Source organism: Ailuropoda melanoleuca, chromosome 10, assembly GCF_002007445.2.
Source record: "Ailuropoda melanoleuca isolate Jingjing chromosome 10, ASM200744v2, whole genome shotgun sequence".
In the NCBI taxonomy this organism is placed as follows: Eukaryota; Metazoa; Chordata; class Mammalia; order Carnivora; family Ursidae; genus Ailuropoda; species Ailuropoda melanoleuca.
This window is the reverse complement of record NC_048227.1, coordinates 22,128,635-22,150,133: the sequence shown is the minus strand read 5'-3', so window position 1 is coordinate 22,150,133 and position 21,499 is coordinate 22,128,635. Positions and strand designations below refer to the sequence as shown.

The following is a 21,499-nucleotide window of genomic DNA, read 5'->3' as shown; positions in this document are numbered from 1 at the left end:
TGTTAATCACCATACAGTACATCCCCAGATTCCGATGTAAAGTTTGATGCTTCATTAGTTGCGTATAACACCCAGTGCACCATGCAATACATGCCCTCCTTAATACCCATCACCAGCCTATCCCAATCCCCCACCACCCTCCCCTCTAAAGCCCTCAGTTTGTTTCCCAGAGTCCATGGTCTCTCATGGTTCATTCCCCCTTCTGTTTACCCCCCCTTCATTCTTCCCTTGTTGTTGTTACAGATTTCTAGTTTAATTCCATATGGTCAGAAAAGATACATGGTATGATTTCAATCTTCTCAAATTTATTAAGACTTTTTTTTGTGACCTAATATGTGGATCTATCCTGGAGAATATTCTATGTGCACATGACAAGAATGTATGTTCTTCTGCTGTTGAGTGGAAAGTTCTGTTATGTGTCTGTTAGGTCCATTTGGTCTATAATGTTGTTCAAGTCTACTGTTTCTTTGTTGATTTTCTGTCTAGAAGTTCTATCCAGTATTAAAGGTGGGGTATTGAAATCTCTTACTATTATTCTATTGCTGTCAATTCTTCCTTTGGAACTGTTAATATTTTATATACCTAGGTATTCTGATGTTGGGTGCATGTATATTTACAATTGTTATATATTCCTGGTTTTTTTTGATTGAATATGTTCTTTTTTTTAATTTTATTTTATTATATTATGTTAATCACCATACAGTACATCCCCAGATTCCGATGTAAAGTTTGATGCTTCATTAGTTGCGTATAACACCCAGTGCACCATGCAATACGTGCCCTCCTTACTACCCATCACCTGTTGATTTGACCCTTTTTCCATTATGTAATGACCTTCCATGTCTCTAGAGAGAGTTTTTGCTTTATTTTTTAAAGATTTTTTTCATGAAACTATTCTTTTTTTTACTATGTTATGTTAGTCACCATACAGTACTTCATTAGTTTTTGATGTAGTTTTTTTTATTATGTTCAGTTAGCCAACATACAGTACATCATTAGTTTTTGATGTAGTGTTCAATGATTCATTAGTTGCATATAACACCCAATGCTTTAGCTTTAGAGTTTACTTTGTCTGATTAGTATTACCATTCCTGCTATATTTTGGTTACAATTTGCATGGAATATCTTTTTTCATCTCTTCACATCCAGCCTATGTATGACTTTGAATCTAATATGAGTTTATTGTGGATGACAACAGTTGGATTCTGGTTGTTTATGCATTCAACTACTCTGTGTCTTTTTACTGGGGACTTGGTCCATTTACATTTAAAATGATTATTGTTAGATGATTTACTATTGCCACTTTGTAAACTTATCTGTCGGTTTTGTAGTTATTTTGTCCCTCTTTTTTTCTCTTGCTGTTTTCCAAAGTGTTTTGTTGTTGTTGTTGTTGTTGTTGTTGTTGCTGTTGTTGTTATGTATTGATAGGTTTTGACTCCTTTCTCTTTATGTGTGTAACTTCTATTGCTATTTTCTCTGTGACAACTTGCACAAGAACTCTTAAATTTCAGGGTGCCTGGGTGGTTCAGTCAGTTGAGCATCTAATTCTTGGCTTCAGCTCAGGTCATGATCTCATGGATTGTGAGATGGAGTCCTATGTGGGGCTCCCCAGTCAACGGGGAGTATGCTTGGAGATTCTCTCCCTCTGCCCTTCCCCCCATGTTCTCTCTCTTTCTCTCTCTCTCTCACACACACACACACACACAAATAAATAAATCTTTTAAAAAAAAGAACTGTTAACTTTCTTTTTCTTATTTAAATTCAATTTAATTAACATATAGTATACTATTAGTTTGAGACATAAAATTTAGTGATTCATCAGTTGCATATAACACCCAGCGCTCATTCCATGAAGTGTCCTGCTTAATGCCCATTACCCAGTTACCCCATCCCTCCACCCACCTCCCATCCAGCAACCCTCAGTTTGTTTCCTATAGTTAAGAGTCTCTTATGGTTTGTCTCCCACTCTGTTTTTATCTTATTTTATCTTTCTTTCCCTTCCCCTATGTTCATCCATTTTGTCTCTTAAATTCCACATAAGAGTGAAATCGTATTTGTCTTTCTCTGACTCACTTATTTCACTTAGCATAATACACTCTAGTTCCATCCACGTCATTGCAAATGGCAAGATTTCATTTTTTTGGATGGCTGTGTAATATTCCATTGTATGTCGTGTGTGTGTGTGTGTGTGTGTGTGTGTATACACACATCACATCTTCTTTACCCATTCATCTGTCAATGAACATCTGGGCTCTTTCCATAGATAAGCTATTGTGGACATTGTTGCTATAAAAATTGGGCTGCAGGTGCCCCTTCAAATCACTATGTTTGTATCCTTTGGATAAATAGCGCAATTGCTGGGTTGTACGGTAGCTCTTTTTTTAACTTTTTTGAGGAACTTCCATACTGTTTTCCAGACTGGCTGCACCAGCTTCCATTCCCACCAACCATGTAAGATGGTTCCCCTTTTTCCATATCCTTGCCAACATCCGTTGTTGCCTGAGTTGTTAATTTTAGCGATTGTGACTGGTGTGAGGTGGTATCTCATTGTGGCTTTGATTTGTATTTCCCTATTGTGGAGTGAAGTATAGCATTTTTTCATCTGTCTGTTGGCCATTTGTATGTTTTCTTTGGAAAAATGTCTATTCGTGTCTTCTCATTTCTCGACTGGATTTTTTTGGTTTTTTGGGTGTTGAGTTTGATAAGTTCTTTATAGATTTTGGATACTAGCCCTTTATCTGATAAGACATCTGCAAATATCTTCTCCCGTTCCATAGGTTGCCTTTTAGTTTTGTTGACTATTTCTTTTGCTGTGCAAAAGCTTTGTAACCTGCTAAGGTCCCAAAATTTCATTTTTGCTTTTGTTTCCCTTGCATTTGAAGACGTGCCTAGCAAGAATTTGCTGTGGCTGAAGTCAAAGAGGTTGCTGCCTGTGTTCTTCCTCTAGGATTTTGATGGATTCCTGTCTCACACTGAGGTCTTTCATCCGTTTTGAGTTTATTTTAGTGTATGGTATAAGAAAGTGGTCCAGTTTCATTCTTCTACATGTGGCTGTCCAATTGCCCAGCACCATTTATTGAAGAGGCTATCTTTTTTCCATTGGATATTTTTTCCTGCTTTGTGAAAAATTAGTTAACCAGAGAGTTGAGGGTCCATTTTTGGGTTCTCTATTCTGTTCCACTGATCTATGTGTCTGTTTTTGTGCCAGTACCATACTATCTTGATGATTACAGCTTTGTAATACAGCTTGAAGTACAGAATTATAATGCATCCAGCTTTGGTTTTCTTTTTCGACATTCCTTTGGCTATTTGGGGTCTTTTCTGCTTCCATATGAATTTTAGGGTTGTTTGTTTCAGCTCTGTGAAAAATGTTGATTGTATTTTGATAGAAACTCCCTAACTCTAGAAGCTAATGGTGTTCAGCATTTGCATTGAAAGTATAGATTGCTTTGGGTAGCATAGACATTTTAACAATATTTGTTCTTCCCATCCATGAGCATAGAAGGTTTTTCCTTTTCTTTGTGTCTTCCTCCACTTCTTTCATAAGTGTTCTATAGTTTTCAGAGTACAGATCCTTTACTTCTTTGGTTAGGTTATTCCTAGGTATCTTATGGGTTTTGGTACAATTGTAAATGGGATCAATTCCTTAATTTCTCTTTCTTCAGTGACATTGTTAATGTATAGAAATGCAACAGATTTCTGGGCATTTATTTTACATCCTGCCATGTTGCTGAATTCCTGTATGAGATCTAGCAATTTTTGAGTGGAGTCTTTTGGGTTTTCCACATGGAGTATCATGCTATCTTCGAAGAGTGAGAGGTTGCCTTCTTCTTTGCCAATGTGGGTGCCTTTTATTTCTTTTTGTTTTCTGGTTGCTAAGGCTAGGACTTCTGGTACTATATTGAACAGCAGTGGTGAGAGTGGACATCCCTGTCGTGTTCCTGACCTAAGGGGAAAAGTTCTCAGTGACAGAAGCAAACTTCAGCACAGCTTGCTTGCCAGTATTCCTAGAGGGTAAGACACTGACATTGACCAAGTTTTCAGTGACAGCAATGGCATGAGCTATCAGCAGGAACTTCTCAGGTTCTCTTCAGATTTATGATATATATGCTATCACTTTTCCTTTTGTAGATGTTCTGCTCCATTTGGAAGTCAAGGTTGGTGCCACATCCTCCTTCATTTGCAGGACATCAAGGGCTCCAGACATTATGAAAGTTTTCCATTAAGTTATGGCAGTATCTCCTCTCTGGCTCTCATGGAAAGGCTGCCCATTATTTCTTTGAATAAACTTTCTGCCCCTTCTCTCTCTATTTTCTGGGACTCCCATAGTGCAAATATTGGTACACTTGGTGGTATCCTGTAAATCCCTTAAATTATCATCCTTTTTTTTTTTGTTCTTTTTTCTTCCCTGGATGATTTCCACTGGCTTATCTTTGAGTTCACTGATCCTTTCTTGCACCTCATTTGGTCTGATGTTGATCTCTGCTATTGAATTTTCAGTTCAGTTATCTGATTCTTCTCCTCTAGGATTTATGTTTCATACTTTTTAATATTTTCTCTCTTTGTTGAAATTCTCACTTTGTTAATGCATTGCTCTCTTGACCTCAGTGAGCATCTTTTTTATCATTACTTTGAATTGTCTGTCAGGTAGGTCATTTCTCTCCATCCCATTAGGGTCAGTTTCTGGAGATATATCTAGTTCTTTGTTTGTTCTTTTATTTCTTTTCTTCAGTTTCCTTGGCTCTTCAAATTGTTTTCTACATATTACATAAAACAGCTTTCTCTCCTAGTCTTAACAGACTGGGCTTGTGGAAGCTAGTAGGAGATAACCTTGCCAATAAGTGCAGCTAGAGATATGGTTGCCTCTCCAAACTTTGTGCTTGTCCAAACTTTGGACAAACTTTGTTCTTAATGTCCTGGGAGATTAGGTTATGCCAAGTTTCATCAGTGCTCTGAAGGCAGAGGAAAGGTGCACACACCTATTCAGGCTCTTGGGAGTACTACAAAGTGCCTGTCCCCTCAGCTCCTAGATGCAAGATAATTAGAATCCTAATCTTAAGGCAGCAGCTGGGGAAGTTGGAATGTTAGATGCACAGTCTAACCCCTTTTAGGAAGAAACTAGTAACTGGGTTCTTTTGCCTGCTCTCTCTGTCCCTAGCCAGGGTGAATAGCTGCCAGGAGGTCCTGTGTGCCTATTTAAAGCCACCTCTTTGTTCTCTGTGGTCCTGGGGGACTAGCAAATGCTGAAGACCATTAGCTCCCAGAATTAAATGATTTAGAAGCCAGTCCTGCAGGTGGCAGCTGTGAAAGTTGGAGTGCTAGATATGTGGACAAACTCCTTTCACAGAGAAGCTAGAAACTTGATTTTATCATTAGAGGAAGCCATAGAAAGAAGGCACAGGAAATTCCTGCATGCTCATTCAGACTCCTGAAAGTCTACTAATTTCCTGCCCTGTAAGCTCCCAAATTCAGACTAAGTGGAAGCAAAACTCTCAGGCAGCAGTTGGGAAAGCATTCAGTCTAACCCATTACAGGGAGAATATAGAAACTGGGTGTTTTTCCCCTTTCCGTCCGCACTGAACCTGAGTGTAAAGCCACAACAAATGATTACATGCTTGTTTAAAATCACCTCCTTGACTCTTAATTATAGAGAACAATCTGATGATTACCAAAGAGGAGGGGGAGGGGGGAATTGGTCAAATAGGTGATGGGGATTAAGGTATACACTTGTCCTGATGAGCACAGGGTGATGTATCAGCTGCTGAATTACTATACTGGACACCTGAAACTAATATAACACTGTATGTCACCTAACTGGAATTAAAATAAAAACTAAACTAAAATAAAATAAAATGAATTTAAAAAATAAAATAAAAAACATCTTTGCTTTCTGTGGTCCTGGGGACAAACAAATGTCAAGCCATGTCAGATCTCAGAGCTGGGTGATTTGGGATCTGGTCCCTTAGGTGGCAGCCATGAAAGTTGACGAATTAGATGTGTGGCCTTGTTAGCTCAGTAGGTGGAGCATGTGACTCTTGGTCTCTAAGTTGTGAGTTTAAGCCCCACACTGGTGTACAGATTACTAAAAACAAACAAAAATGTTTACTTGTTATAGGATGGGACTTCCAGTTTAGCAGCTGCACTTGCTAAGGTCACAATGACTTCCCCCTCTGTCTTAGTTGGCTAACTTCTCCCCATTCTTCAGGTTTTAGTTTAAAAAAAAAAAAAGATGTGTAACCCGAAGCTTTCACTCCTCAGGGAGAGGTTGGAAGTTGGGATTCCCTCCTAATTGTAAGGCACTGTGCTAGGAGTGGGTTTTACAGAACAAGTGTGTCTCAGCTTTTCCTGCCCATTTTGATGGGTAGGTGGGTATTTTCTGTCACCCAATATGTAGGAATGCCATAATTTTTTTCTGTATTTCTCTCAGAAAGATTTGAACCATATGCATCTGTTTATTTAGTGCATCCATGGAGAGGGCAAGGGAGGTGCTTCTTATTCCACCATCTTCCTGACACCACTCCAGCTTTTTATATGTTTAAAAGTCTTTTGCATTTCCTTTCCTGTGAATAGTCTATTTATGTCCTTCATATACCTTTAAATTATTGAAATTTTTCTTTATTTCTTTGAGTTCTTCATATATTATCATTTTCTGCAACGAGTTCCAAATATGTCTTGTGTTTGCTTCTTGACTGAGCTTATACTGTTTTTGTCCTGCAAATTGTTCGGTTAAGTAAATATATCACTCTTTCTCTTTTATGGCCACTTGATTCCAAGTCATTGTTAGAATAAAACTCCTTAGCCAAAAATCACTAGAAACACACCTGCAGGGGTGCATGGGTGGCTCACTCGGTTAAGATCTGCCTTTGGCTCAGGTCATGATCCCAGGGTCCTGGAATCTAGCTCCATATCGGGCTCTCTGCTCAGCAGAGTCTGCTTCTCCTATTCTCTCTCCCTCTGCCTCTCTCCCTGCTCATGCTCTCTCTCACCCTCTCTCTCAAAGCAATAAAATCTTTAAAAAAAAAAAAAGAACCACACCTGAAGTCAAAAATATTAGGTTTATTTACCTAGCCGCCCCAAAGGGAAATGAACAACAGAGGAACTAGAGGGGTCTCAGTAAGAGGGGAGGGGATTATTACAGGATTGGGGTTTTTCCTGGGAATTAGAAAGAATCAGAGATTGGAAGCTGTCAAGAAGTACGGGAAATTTAGTGATTATTGGAATTCCAGCCAGAGGCAGAAAGATTAAAGCAAGGTTAGAGACGTCATTAAAAAATAAATAAAAGCAACAATCACATATGTTAGTCAGAGAAGAGAGTTGCTTAGTTATTTTTGTGATTGGATAATATCCTTGTTTCTGTCTCATTTCAGACAAAATTACAGAGTGGTCAAATTTCAATCTTGTTTCACCAAAGTTAAGGAGGTTCCTTGTCTAATTATTGTTCCTAGTCTGTAAGAACTGGTATGTCTTGCCTAGGACACCATATGTGTCTGAGATAGATTTCCTGCTAGATGCATCAGGTTAAGAAAATAGCCATTTATTTTCATTTTTGAGTGCTTTTGAGTATTAAATTATGTCAAATATATTTTTAACATCTATGAAGATAGTTATACTATTTTTTCCTTATATCTGTTAATAGAATAAACTTATATAAATTTTCTGATATTAATCCATCATTGCACCCTGAAATAAATTCCAGTTATTTCTAAGGCATTATGTTTCAGGAGGCTGCTGAATTTCTATACAGTTATTTTTTTAGTTTATATCAATATTCAGAAGTGAGATCAGACTTTTATATCCAGCAAAAATATCCTTTAAAAGTAAAGGTAGTTTGGGGGAACCTGGGTGGCTTAGTCAGTTGGGTGTCCAACTCTTGATTTTGGCTCTTAGGGTCATGAGATTGAGCCCCATGTCAGGCTCTACACTGGGCATGAAGCCTGCTTAGGATTCTCTCTCTCTCCCTCTCCCAAAATAAAAATAAAAAATTAATTCACACACAAAAAAATAAAAGTAAAAAAAATAAATTCACATATATAAGTGATGATTTTCAGAAAAAGAGAATTCAATGTTACAGTTGAAGGGCAAAGATTAAAAACTAAAAAATTTTTTAAATTAAAAATTAAATAAAAGGCAAAGATTGACAGTTGGATAGAAATAAACAAAATTTAAACTATATCCTCCTTACAATGGGCATATTTTAAAACAAAGGAAAGTTTGAAAGTAAACGAAGAGAAAAAGATTTGCTGTGGTTATACCACTCAAAAGAGCAGGGATAGCTCTACCAGCATTGGGTAAAACTTTATAGCAGAAATCATTACTAGTATTAGAAAAGTGTAACTACATAATTTTTATCAAAAAGCTAGTTAAAAATTTTAGGTGTCTAAGAATATAGTCTCAAAATATATAAAGCATAAAAAGGAGAAGGAATTCAAGGAGAAATAGACATTCATGGTCACAGTAGCTAATTTTAATATACTTCTCTCTCATTGTGATAGAAAAAGGACATTAAAAACCAATGCTGTATAATATTTGAATAAAACAATCAGTAGACTAAATCTAAAGAAATATAAAAAGCATCGTACCCAACAACTAAAGAATGATACTATTTTTTCATATACACAGGAATATTTATTTAGAAGAATTGATCATATATTGGACTAAGGCAAGTCTCAATAAATTTCAAAGATATAAAAAGATATATAAATAGATATTTATAAAAGATATCATTAGAACATAACAAAACTTTGTAAATATTGGAAGGAAAAAAAAGGGAATAAACCCCAGTCATATCAATAAAAATAAATAGATCTAAACCACCCATTGTAAAAAAAAATTTTTTTTAAATTGCAATTCTAAATAAAAGCCAAATTCATGCTAACCTTAAGATGCTCCTTATGCAATGATTCAGAAATGTTGAAAATAAAATGGAAAGAGCATGAAATTAGGAGTCTCAGCCTTAATAGAAAACAAGGTGGAATTTAAACCTAAGAGCATCAAAAGTTATGGGGAAAAAAAGGCATTAATACTAAACTGTAACATTATAATGGAGATAGAAAAGTTATGAATATTTTTGTACCAAATGACAGGCAACCTCTATAAGGCAGAAATTATAGGAGATACGAGGGAAAAAAGCCATATAATACATGAGATGTTTTATTCTCTTCTTTAGTCCGAGATAGATTATGTCAGTGGAGAATAAATATGGACAAAGAATATGTAAATGATAAAGTCAATTGGTAATCATGATCAATATCTGTCTAATTGTGTATCCCTTAAAAATAATTCATTTATGAATATGACCATTTTTGCATACATTTAAAAAATATCTTTATATTCTCTGATTGTAACTTAAAACAAGAAAAAATAAAATCAGAATATGAAACCACTCTCCCTTTTTGAAATGTTTTTTAAAAATATTTTTTCTTTGTAATTAATCTCTACACCCAACATGGATCTTAAACTTACAACCCTGAGATCAAGAGTCACACACCACCGACTGGGCCAGCCACATGCCCCATTCCCCTTTTGAAATTTAAAAGATCATTTTAGGTGATTCCTGCTTTCAATCAAGAATTACAAAAATTTCTAGAAAATAATGAAAACATTATATATCAGAAACTATGAGATGCAATAAACTACTGGGAGAAAAATGTGTATATACATTATACACTCATTTCAAGAAAAAAGAAGGGGCACCAGGGTGTCTCAGTCAGTTAAGCATCTGCTTTGGCTCAGGTCATGATCTCAGCATCCTGAGATGGAGCCCTGAGTCAGGCTTCCTGTTCATCAGGGAGCCTGCTTCTCCCTCCCCATCTGCCTGCCACTCCCCCTGCTTGTGCTCTCTCTCTTATCAAAAAATAAATAAAATCTGTAAAAAAAAAAAAAAGGAAAAAGAAACAACTGAAACACATGACTCATTTAAAAAAATAATGGAAGGAAAATATATTATAATGTACACAAGTATATAAATTCATAATTAAAAATATAAAGCCAGCTAACCAACAATTAAGACAACTAGAACTTTGTGAAAATAAAGAAATGGGTAAACCTGCCCCCAAAAAAGGAGGTATAAATACATTCAAAGAAATGACAATTTAATGCTGCTATAACCATTGGAGTGCACGTATCTCTTTGAAATAGTATTTTTCTATTTTTTTGGTAAATACCTGGTAGTGCAATTCCTGGATCATATTTTTAAATTTTTGAGGAACCTCCGTACTGTTTTCCAGAGTGGCTGCATCTGTTTGTATTCCCACCAGCAGTGCAAGCCACCCAGGTGCCCCAATAAAATTTAAAATTTTAATGGAATTCATAACTTTCTAACTACAGACAAATTATTAAAACTAATGTCAGAAGAAATAGAAAATAGAAAACAAACTTTCACAATTTTTATAGAAATAAACTTGTCAAAGATTCACTCTTCGGTGAAATAAGATAAAGTCCCAGATGGCTTCATAGGGGCTATTCCATAGCTTTTTAAAGGCAGATAAGAACAATGATATTTAAATGTTCAGATCCTATAAAAATTAAAACTGAATATAAAATAAAAATATACTTAAAAATAAAGTTTACATATAAGTGAGATCACACTTCTCTGTCTGACTTATTTCACGTAGCTTAATGCTCTTAAGGTCCATCCATGTTGTCATAAATGTCAGGATTTCCATACTTTTTTATGGTTGAATAATATTTCATTGTAAGATATACCATATTTTCTTTATACATTCAACCATCATTGGACTCATGTTTCCATGTCTTGGCTATTGTAAATAATGCTGCAATGAACAGCAGATACCTTTTTTAGTTAGCATAGATATCTTTCCGAGTTAGTGTTTGTGTATCCTTCAGATAAATACCCAGAAATGGAATTAATGGATCATACTATAGTTCTATGTTTAATCTTTTGAGGACCCTCCAAACTGTTTTTCCTCCTGGCTGTACCAGTATACAGTTCCACCAGCAGTGCACGGGTTTCCTTTTTCTCCACATCCTCACCAACATTTGTTATCTCTTGTCTTTTTTATAATAGCCATTCTCACAGGTGAGAGGTGATATATCATTGTGGTTTATGTTTGTATTTCACTGATTATTATTGATACTGAGCACTTTTCATGTATCTGTTGGTCATCTGGATGTCTTCTTTGGAAAAATATCTGTTCAGATCCATTTTTTAATCAGATTGTTTGTTTGCTATTGAGTTGTAGAAGTTCTTTATGTATTTTGGATATTAACCCCTTATCAGAGATATCATTTGCAAATATTTTTTCCCATTCAGTAGGTTACCCTTTCATTTTATTCATGGTTTCCATTACTGTGCAGAAGCTTTTTAGTTTGATGTCTGACTTGTTAATTTTTGTATTTTTTTGTGTGTATATAAAGACACATGTATAATAATATATCACATAATTCTTTTCTATGAGAGTGTTGGCCTAACAGAAGTTACTTGGCCATTACTGGAAATAAAATCCTATATATTATTTTAATTGATTTAATAGAAGAGTTCTTTCCTAATGATATTTAAATAGGCAACTTCCTCTAGCAAAATTCTGTCTTGGGTACATAGCAGTGCACAGTGGATATTTGTTGAGAATTCCAGTTAGAGATGTTAGTATTCCACATACTACAGTGGGTTCCACCTGAAAAAGAAATAATCCTTGTTGGGAGCTCTTTGGGTATCAAACCTCCTTAGCAACATGGGCTAGAAAACCAGGTTTTCTATCTTATCCATGTAACTATATGCTCAGTGGAATAGTTGACTCGGGTCTATTCTTATGATTATTCTCTTGATTCAGATTAGGTCAAGAATTGGCTACTGTCCTCAAGATGACCCCATTCTCAACCACATGACAGGTCAGGAAATGCTGATGATGTATGCCAGGCTTCGAGGGGTCCCTGAGCCAGACATTTGCAAGTATGTGGAAACCTTTTTGTATGCAACGCACCTGGAAACAAATGCTGATGAGTTTGTCCACATATACAGGTCAGACATAATGCTGTTGCAATTAAGCTGCCTACTTGTGTTTCTACTGTTTAAAATGAATCCCTGGGGAGGGGAGTTAAGATGGCAGAGGAGTAGGGGACCCCTTTTTCAACCGGTCCCCTGAGGTGAGCTGGATAGGTACCAGACCAGCAGGAACATCCACAGAATCAGCCTGAGATGCAGGAAGATACATCTGGATCTCTACAAATGAACATCTCCAGCGCTGAGTATCGAGGTACGAAGCGGTGAGCCGTGAAACCGCGCACAGATATCAGAAGAGAAACAGAAGGGGGAGGGAGCCACCGTGTCAGGGCGCCAGGAAGTGGTAGCCACCTGCACGGGGGAGCGGACGGACTGCGGACCCACACGCTTGAGACAGCAGACTGAGAACGGGAGCTCCGGGAGCGCGAGCGGGGCAGCTGGTGGCTGGCGGGCCACCTGCACCGGGTAGCGGGCGGACCGCGGACCCGCACCCTGGAAACAGCAGACTGAGTCCATGAGCCGGGAGCGTGCGCCACCAAGCATCTCATGGAGCTCCAGAGCTGTGGTGTGCTCACTGGATCCAGGCTGAGACCGGGAGCTCCGGAAGCATGCGCGGGGCGGCTGGCGGCTGGAGGGCCACCTGCACGGGGGAGCAGGCGGACTTGCGGTCAGCACCTGCGAGACACCAGACTGAGACCGGGAGCTCCGGGAGCCCACACGGGGCGGCTGGTGACTGGCGTCTGGTGGGGTTGGAAACACAAAGGACAGAGACACGCCAGTCCTGGAAGTGAGGGCTGGGATGCCAGGTGTGGGGTGCACAGCCTGGGATGCTGCAGGGTTGAGCAGCACCAACAGAAACAGAGTTAAAGTGGCCAGAACATCAGTGGAGAACAATCCACAATCCCTCTGTTCTGAGACAGAGGCTGAATTTCAGCCGCTGCTGCTGTGACTCTCAGAAGAGGCACAGCAGACCACCAGGGAAAGCCACCAGAAAACAAAAGCCCGGAAATACCGGCTCAAAGCGTGCCCATCCCCATCCCCCCTCGCAGGGGACATGGAGACTATACCCAAACAAGGTTTTCTGAGTACCGGCCAGCAGGCCCCTCGCCCAGAAGGCAAGCTGAAAAATCAAGAAGCCCACAACCCGGAGCGCCTGAGTGGCAAGTCATTAAGCACCTGTCTTCGGATTATGGCATGATCACAACGTTCCGGAAAGGAGTCCCTCATCGGGCTTCTCCACCGGGAGCCTGCTTCTTCCTCTCCCACTCCCCTGCTTGGGTTCCCTTTCTTGCTGACTGTCTGTCTCTCTCTCTCAAATAAATAAATAAAATCTTTAAGGAAGAAGCCCACATCCCTAAGATCTCTATAAAACAAGGGCGCACGGCCTGGGTCCCAGTCAATAACTTGGGCTCTGGACAACCCCGTAATCTCTCCTCATCAGAATGCCAAGAAGGAGAAGTCCCCCACAGCAAAGAAAAGATAATGAGTCTGTGGCCTCTGCCACAGAATTAATACATATGGATGTATCCCAATTATCAGAAATGGAATTCAGAGCAACAATGGTCAAGATGATGAGTAGACTTGAAAAAAGTATTAACGAAAATGTTGCTGAGAATATAGAATCCCTAAGGGCAGAAATGAGAGCGAATCTGACAGAAATTAAAAATTCTATGAGCCAAATGCAGTCAAAACTAGAGGCTCTGACGGCCAGGGTCACCGAGGCAGAGGAACGCATTAGCGAATTGGAGGATGGGTTAGTAGAAGAAAAAACGAAAATAGAAGCTGGTCTTAAAAAAATCCACGCCCACGAATGTAGATTACGGGAGATTACTGACTCTATGAAACGATCCAATGTCAGAATCATCGGCATCCCTGAAGGGGTGGAGAAAAACAGAGGTCTAGAAGAGATATTTGAACAAATTGTAGCTGAAAACTTCCCTAATCTAGCAAGGGAAACAAGCATTCGTGTCCAAGAGGCAGAGAGAACCCCATCCAAGCTCAACCACGACAAACCTACGCCACGTCACGTCATAGTGCAATTCGCAAATATTAGATCTAGGATACAGTATTGAAAGTGGCCAGGGCAAAGAAACTTCTCACGTACCAAGGCAAAGGTATCAGAATGACGTCAGACCTGTCTACAGAGACCTGGAATGAGAGAAAGGCTTGGGGGGGCATTTTTAAAGCTCTTTCAGAGAAAAACATGCAGCCAAGGATCCTTTATCCAGCAAAGCTGTCATTCAGAATTGATGGAGAAATAAAGACGTTCCAAAATCGCCAATCATTAACCAATTTCGTAACCACGAAACCAGCCCTACAGGAGATATTAAGGGGGGCTCTATAAAGGTAAAAAGGCCCCAAGAGTGATACAGAGCAGCAAGTCACAACCGATACAAAGACTTTAAAGAGAAATGGCATCATTAAAATCATATCTGTCAATAATCTCTATCAATCTAAATGGCTTAAACTCTCCCATAAAACGCCACAGGGTTGCAGATTGGATAAAAAGACATGACCCATCCATTTGCTGTCTACAAGAGACTCATTTTGAACCCAAAGATGCATTCAGACTTAGAGTAAGGGGATGGAGTACCATCTTCCACGCAAATGGACCTCAAAAGAAAGCTGGAGTAGCAATTCTCATATCAGATAGACTGGATTTTAAACTAGAGGCCATAGAGAGAGATACAGAAGGGCACTATATTATTCTTAAAGGAAGTATTCAACAAGTGGATATGACAATTATTAATATATATGCCCCCAACAGGGGAGCAGCAAGATACACAAGCCAACTCTTAACCAAAATAAAGAGACATATAGATAAGAACACAGTAATAGTAGGGGACCTCAACACCCCACTATCAGAAATAGACAGAACACCCTGGCAAAAACTAAGCAAAGAATCAAAGGCTTTGAATGCCATACTCGACGAGTTGGACCTCATAGATATATATAGAACACTACACCCCAGAACCAAAGAATACTCATTCTATTCAAATGCCCATGGAACATTCTCAAGAATAGATCATGCTCTGGGACACAAAACAGGTCTCAGCCAATACCAAAAGATTGAAATTATCCCCTGCATATTCTCAGACCACAACGCTCTGAAATTGGAACTCAACCACAAGGAAAAACCTGGAAGAAACTCAAACACTTGGAGGCTAAGAACCATCCTGCTCAAGAATGACTCGATAAACCAGGAAATCAAAAAACAAATTAAACAATTTATGGAGACCAACGAGAATGAATACACAACGGTCCAAAACCTATGGGATACTGCAAAGGCAGTCCTAAGGGGGAAATACATAGCCATCCAAGCCTCACTCAAAAGAATAGAAAAATCTAAAATGCAGTTTCTATATTCTCACCTCAAGAAACTGGAACAGCAACAGAGGGACAGGCCTAACCCACTGACAAGGAAGGAGTTGACCAAGATTAGAGCAGAAATCAATGAATTAGAAACCAGAAGCACAGTAGAGCAGATCAACAGGACTAGAAGCTGGTTCTTTGAGAGAATCCATAAAATTGATAGACCACTGGCAAAACTTGTCCAAAAACAAAGAGAAAGGACTGAGATTATTAAAATTATGACTGAAAAGGGAGAGGTCACGACCAGCACCATTGAAATTGCAAGGATTATTAGAAACTTTTATCAACAGCTATATGCCAAAAAACTAAACAATCTGGAAGAGATGGAGGCCTTCCTGGAAACCTATAAACTACCAAGACTGAAACAGGAAGAAATAGATTTCTTAAATAGGCCAATTAACTATGAAGAAATTGAGTCAGTGATAAACAACCTTCCAAATAATAAAACTCCAGGCCCAGACGGTTTTCCTGGGGAATTCTACCAAACATTCAAAGAAGAAATAATACCTATTCTCCTAAAGCTATTTCAAAAAATAGAAACAGAAGGAAAGCTACCAAACTCATTCTATGAGGCTAATATTACCTTGATCCCCAAACCAGGCAAAGACCCCCTCAAAAAGGAGAATTACAGACCGATTTCTCTAATGAATATGGATGCCAAAATCCTCAACAAGATCCTTGCTAATAGAATCCAACAGTACATTAAAAGGATTATCCATCATGACCAAGTGGGATTCATACCTGGGATGCAAGCATGGTTCAACACTCGCAAATCAATCAATGTGATACATCATATCAACAAGAAAAGACTCAAGAACCATATGATCCTCTCAATTGATGCAGAAAAAGCATTTGACAAAATACAGCATCCTTTCCTGATTAAAACCCTTCAGAGTGTAGGAATAGAGGGTACATTTCTCAATCTCATAAAAGCCATCTATGAAAAGCCTACTGCAAGCATTATTCTCAATGGGGAAAAGCTGGAAGCCTTTCCCTTAAGATCAGGAACACGACAAGGATGCCCACTCTCGCCACTATTATTCAACATAGTACTAGAAGTCCTTGCAACAGCAATCAGAAGACAAAAAGGGATCAAAGGTATCCAAATCGGCAAAGAAGAAGTCAAACTGTCTCTCTTTGCAGATGACATGATACTCTATATGGAAAACCCAAAGGAATCCACTCCCAAACTATTAGAAGTTATAGAACAATTCAGTAAGGTGGCAGGATACAAAATCAATGCCCAGAAATCAGTTGCATTTCTATACACGAATAACGAGACTGAAGAAAGAGAAATTAGGGAATCCATCCCATTTACAATAACACCAAAAACCATACGTTACCTTGGAATTAACTTAACCAGAGACGTAAAGGACCTATATCCTAGAAACTATAGATCACTTTTGAAAGATATTGAGGAAGACATAAAAAGATGGAAAAATATTCCATGCTCATGGATTGGAAGAATTAACATAGTTAAAATGTCCATACTACCCAGAGCAATCTACACTTTCAATGCTATCCCGATCAAAATACCGAGGACATTTTTCAAAGAACTGGAACAAATAGTCCTTAAATTTGTATGGAACCAGAAAAGGCCCCGAATCTCCAAGGAACTGTTGAAAAGGAAAAACAAAGCTGGGGGCATCACAATGCCGGATTTCGAGCTGTACTACAAAGCTGTGATCACAAAGACAGCATGGTACTGGCACAAAAACAGACACATCGACCAATGGAACAGAATAGAGAACCCAGAAATGGACCCTCGGCTCTTTGGGCAACTAATCTTTGATAAAGCAGGAAAAAACATCCGGTGGAAAAAAGACAGTCTCTTCAATAAATGGTGCTGGGAAAATTGGACAGCTACATGCAAAAGAATGAAACTTGACCACTCTCTCACACCATACACAAAAATAAACTCCAAATGGATGAAAGACCTCAATGTGAGACAGGAATCCATCAAAATTCTAGAGGAGAACATAGGCAACAACTTCTATGACATCGGCCAGAGCAACCTTTTTCACGACACATCGCCAAAGGCAAGAGAAATAAAAGATAAAATGAACTTATGGGACTTTATCAGGATAAAGAGCTTCTGCACAGCCAAGGAAACAGTCAAAAAAACTAAGAGACAGCCCACGGAATGGGAGAATATATTTGCAAAGGACACCACAGATAAAGGACTGGTATCCAAGATCTACAAAGAACTTCTCAAACTCAATACACGAGAAACAAATAAACAAATCATAAAATGGGCAGAAGATATGAACAGACACTTTTCCAATGAAGACATACAAATGGCTAACAGACACATGAAAAAATGTTCAAAATCATTAGCCATCAGGGAAATTCAAATCAAAACCACACTGAGATACCACCTTACGCCAGTTAGAATGGCAAAGATAGACAAGGCAAGAAACAACAATTGTTGGAGAGGATGTGGAGAAAGGGGATCCCTCCTACATTGTTGGTGGGAATGCAAGTTGGTACAGCCACTCTGGAAAACAGTGTGGAGGTCCCTTAAAAAGTTAAAAATTGAACTACCCTATGACCCAGCCATTGCACTACTGGGTGTTTACCCCAAAGATACAGACGTAGTAAAGAGAAGGGCCATATGCACCCCAATGTTCATAGCTGCATTGTCCACAATAGCCAAATCATGGAAGGAGCCGAGATGCCCTTCAACAGATGACTGGATTAAGAAGCTGTGGTCCATATATACAATGGAATATTACTCAGCTATCAGAAAGAACGAATTCTCAACATTTGCTGCAACATGGACGGCACTGGAGGAGATAATGCTAAGTGAAATAAGTCAAGCAGAGAAAGACAATTATCATATGATTTCTCTCATCTATGGAACATAAGAACTAGGATGATCGGTAGGGGAAGAAAGGGATAAAGAAAAGGGGGGTAATCAGAAGGGGGAATGAAACACGAGAGACTATGGACTATGAGAAGCGAACTGAAGACTTCAGAGGGGAGGGGGATGGAGGAATGGGATAGACTGGTGATGGGGAGTAAGGAGGGCACGTACTGCATGGTGCACTGGGTGTTATACGCAACTAATGAAGCATCGAACTTTGCATTGGAATCCGGGGATGTACTGTATGGTGANTATGGTGACTAACATAATATAATAATAAAATAAAATAAAATAATAAAATAAAATAAAATGAATCCCTGGAAACTCAACCTGATCCATCTGTCACACAGGGGCAATGACTATGAAATAGCCTAATGTCTTGTCAAGGTTCAGATGTCAGGTATAAGGCAGATTCTACTTATATGAATTTAACCTTTTGCAGACGTGAGCTGTAGAATTTGCATTTCATAAAAATGTACCTTTATCCTTGTCTCTTTGTTTTTTCTTTCCCTAAAACAAAAATATTTTACCAATAATGATGCTGAAATAAATTACCAAGAAAAAAGTCATTTCAGTGAAAATGAATGATATATATATCTGGACTTGGGCCTGCTGCTTTGTGAGTCATATCAAATCAGCATTCTGCATACATGAGCTAATTCCTATGAATTAATGACACGTGTACCCTTATCTTCTTTCTCCTCTACTTTCTCCTTTGACAATCAAGTGAAGGAAACAGACGTAGACTGAATACTGCTATTGCCCTAATGGGAAAGTCCTCAGTTGTCTTCCTAGATGAGCCATCTACTGGCTTAGATCCAGTAGCCAGGCGCCTGCTGTGGGACACAATTACATGGATGTGTAAAAGAGGCAAAGCTATCATTATAACTTCCCACAGGTAGGACCCACTGGGAACCTTGGTTGAGAGTTGGAAGAGTATGGGAGGGAATTAGATGGAACCAGAAATAAAGGCAGTGAATGCCTGAGTATATGAGCTACGTAGGCAGGCCCGTGGGTAGAGGCTGATTCTTGACCGATGCCAAGAATCCTCAGTTGAATTCAGTAATCCAGAAATGGCAGAATATAGGAAGTTAAGGAACTGTTCCTATTGTTATTTAGGAATCAACTGCTTTGAATCTTAAGGTCTCCTCTTCCCAAATATGTTCTTAGTGGTAATTATCTGCATTACCAAGCTTTCTTACTGCAACTGTTACTTTACAATCCTAGCTCTGTTTCGAGATATGGAGTTTGCCTGCTGAAAGGCAATCTCTTTATCCATATCTCCTTTGTCTCCCTAGCATGGAAGAATGTGAGGCTCTCTGTACCAGACTGGCCATCATGGTAAATGGGAGGTTCAAGTGCCTGGGCAGCCCTCAGCACCTCAAGAACAAGTTTGGTAATGCATACACTCTGACAGCAAAGATTAAGTTTGGAAACAATGAAGATAAACTACAGAAGTTCAAAGAATTCATGGCAGCAACTTTCCCAGGTAATGCAGGCAGGGCTGCCTTGTGATGACTGTGTTGGTTTTATATTGTTTTCCTTCATATCCTCAATGATTAACCTTTCCTGTGAGTTATTTTTTACTGAGCTTTTGACTATATACTGGGTTTTTGAATAATTTCTCTGTTATTATCTATGATTTCTTAGCATATACTTTCTCAAAATAGTAGAGGTTCTCACCAGTCTATTGTGGGGATCAACGAGTAAGACAAACCTGTTCATATGTATTCATCTAGAATTAAATTATTGAGATTAAGTCTGTCTTTTAACCTTGATAATTCTTTTTTTTAAGATTTTATTTATTTATTTGAGAGAGAGAGAGCATGAAAGAGAGAGAGAGAGCATGACCAGGGGCAAGTGGTAGAGGGAGAGGGAGACGCAGACCCTGCTGAGCAGGGAGCCCAGTGCAGGACTCGATTCCAAGACTCAGGATCGTGACCTGAGCTGAGGGCAACCGCTTAACCAGCTGAGCCACCCAGGCGCCCTCCATTCTGCTTTTGTGGCTCAGTAAAAGAGTGAGAGTTACATAGGCTATAAAACACTTCCCCTTCCTGACACCACACCACCAGATTACTAATGGCCTAATTACAACAGTTCCTTTCTCCCAAGAAGTCTGGCTCTCAAGAAAAAATTATGAAGCATACAAAAAGGCAAAAAACACAATTTGAAGAGACAGAACAAGCATTAGAACTAGACATGGCAAGGATGTTGGAATTATCAGACCAGTAACTGAAAACAACTATGATTAAAATGCTCAGGGGTATAATGGATACAGTAGACAGTATGTATGAACAGACGGGCTATATAAGAGATAGATGGAAATCCTTAGAAAGAACCAAAAAGTAATGCTGGAGATCAAAAACACTATAATAGAAATGAAGAATGCATTCGATGGACTTATTAGTAGATTGGACCTGGCCGAGGAAAGAATCTCCGAGCTGGAGGATGTATCAATAGAATCACAAAAAAACAAAAACCAAAGAAAACAACAACAACAACAAAAACAGAACAGAATAAGCAGACTGTAGGACAACTACAAAAGGTGTAACATATGCATAATGGGAATACCAGAAAAAAAAACAACAGAAAGGAACTGAAGAAATATTTGAAACCATAATGACTGAGAATCTCCCCCAAATTAATGTCAACACCAAATCACAGATCAAGGAAGGTCAGAACATCAACAGGATAAGTTCAAAACAAACAAACAAAAACCCACACACAGCCATATTATTTTTCAACTACAGAAAATAACAGAAAAAGAAAAAATCTTGAAAGAAACTAGAGGAGAAAGACAACTTACCTATAGAGGAACAAAGATAACAGTCACATCCAACTTCTCCTCAAAAACCATGCAAGTAAGGATGCCTGGGTGGCTCAGTCTGTTAAGCATCTACCTTTGGCTCAGGTCATGATCTCAGGGTCCTGGGATTGAGCCCTACATCAGGCTCCCTGCTCAGTGGGGAGTCTCCTCCCACTCCTTCTGCTCCTCCCCCATTCATGCTTGCTCACTCTCTCAAATAAATAAATAAATAAAATCCTTTAAAAAAATGCAAGCTAAGAGTGAAGTGAAATATTTAAAGTTTTGAGAGAATAAAACTACCAACACAGAATTCTGTACCTAGAGAAATTACCCTTCATTGTGAAGGAGAAATAAAGACTTTGCCAGGTAAGAAAAGAAAAAAATTGAGGGAATTTTTTGCCAGTTGACCTACCTTGCAAGATATGTTAAAAGAAGTTCTTTAGAGAGAAGGAAAATGATGCAGGCCAGAAACTCAGATCTACATAAACAAAGGAAG

General features: G+C 38.7%; 1 protein-coding gene across 1 annotated transcript in view; it reads left to right on the top strand.

The window, feature by feature from the left end:
• Positions 1 to 21,499, top strand: part of LOC105242040 (ATP-binding cassette sub-family A member 3) — a 151,642-nt gene that overhangs the window by 116,821 nt on the left and 13,322 nt on the right. Inside the window, exons 25-27 of the mRNA XM_034669564.1 lie at positions 11,790 to 11,977; positions 18,925 to 19,095; positions 19,496 to 19,686. Coding sequence (XP_034525455.1) covers positions 11,790 to 11,977; positions 18,925 to 19,095; positions 19,496 to 19,686 — 550 coding nt within the window. The remainder of the gene's footprint in view (positions 1 to 11,789; positions 11,978 to 18,924; positions 19,096 to 19,495; positions 19,687 to 21,499) is intronic.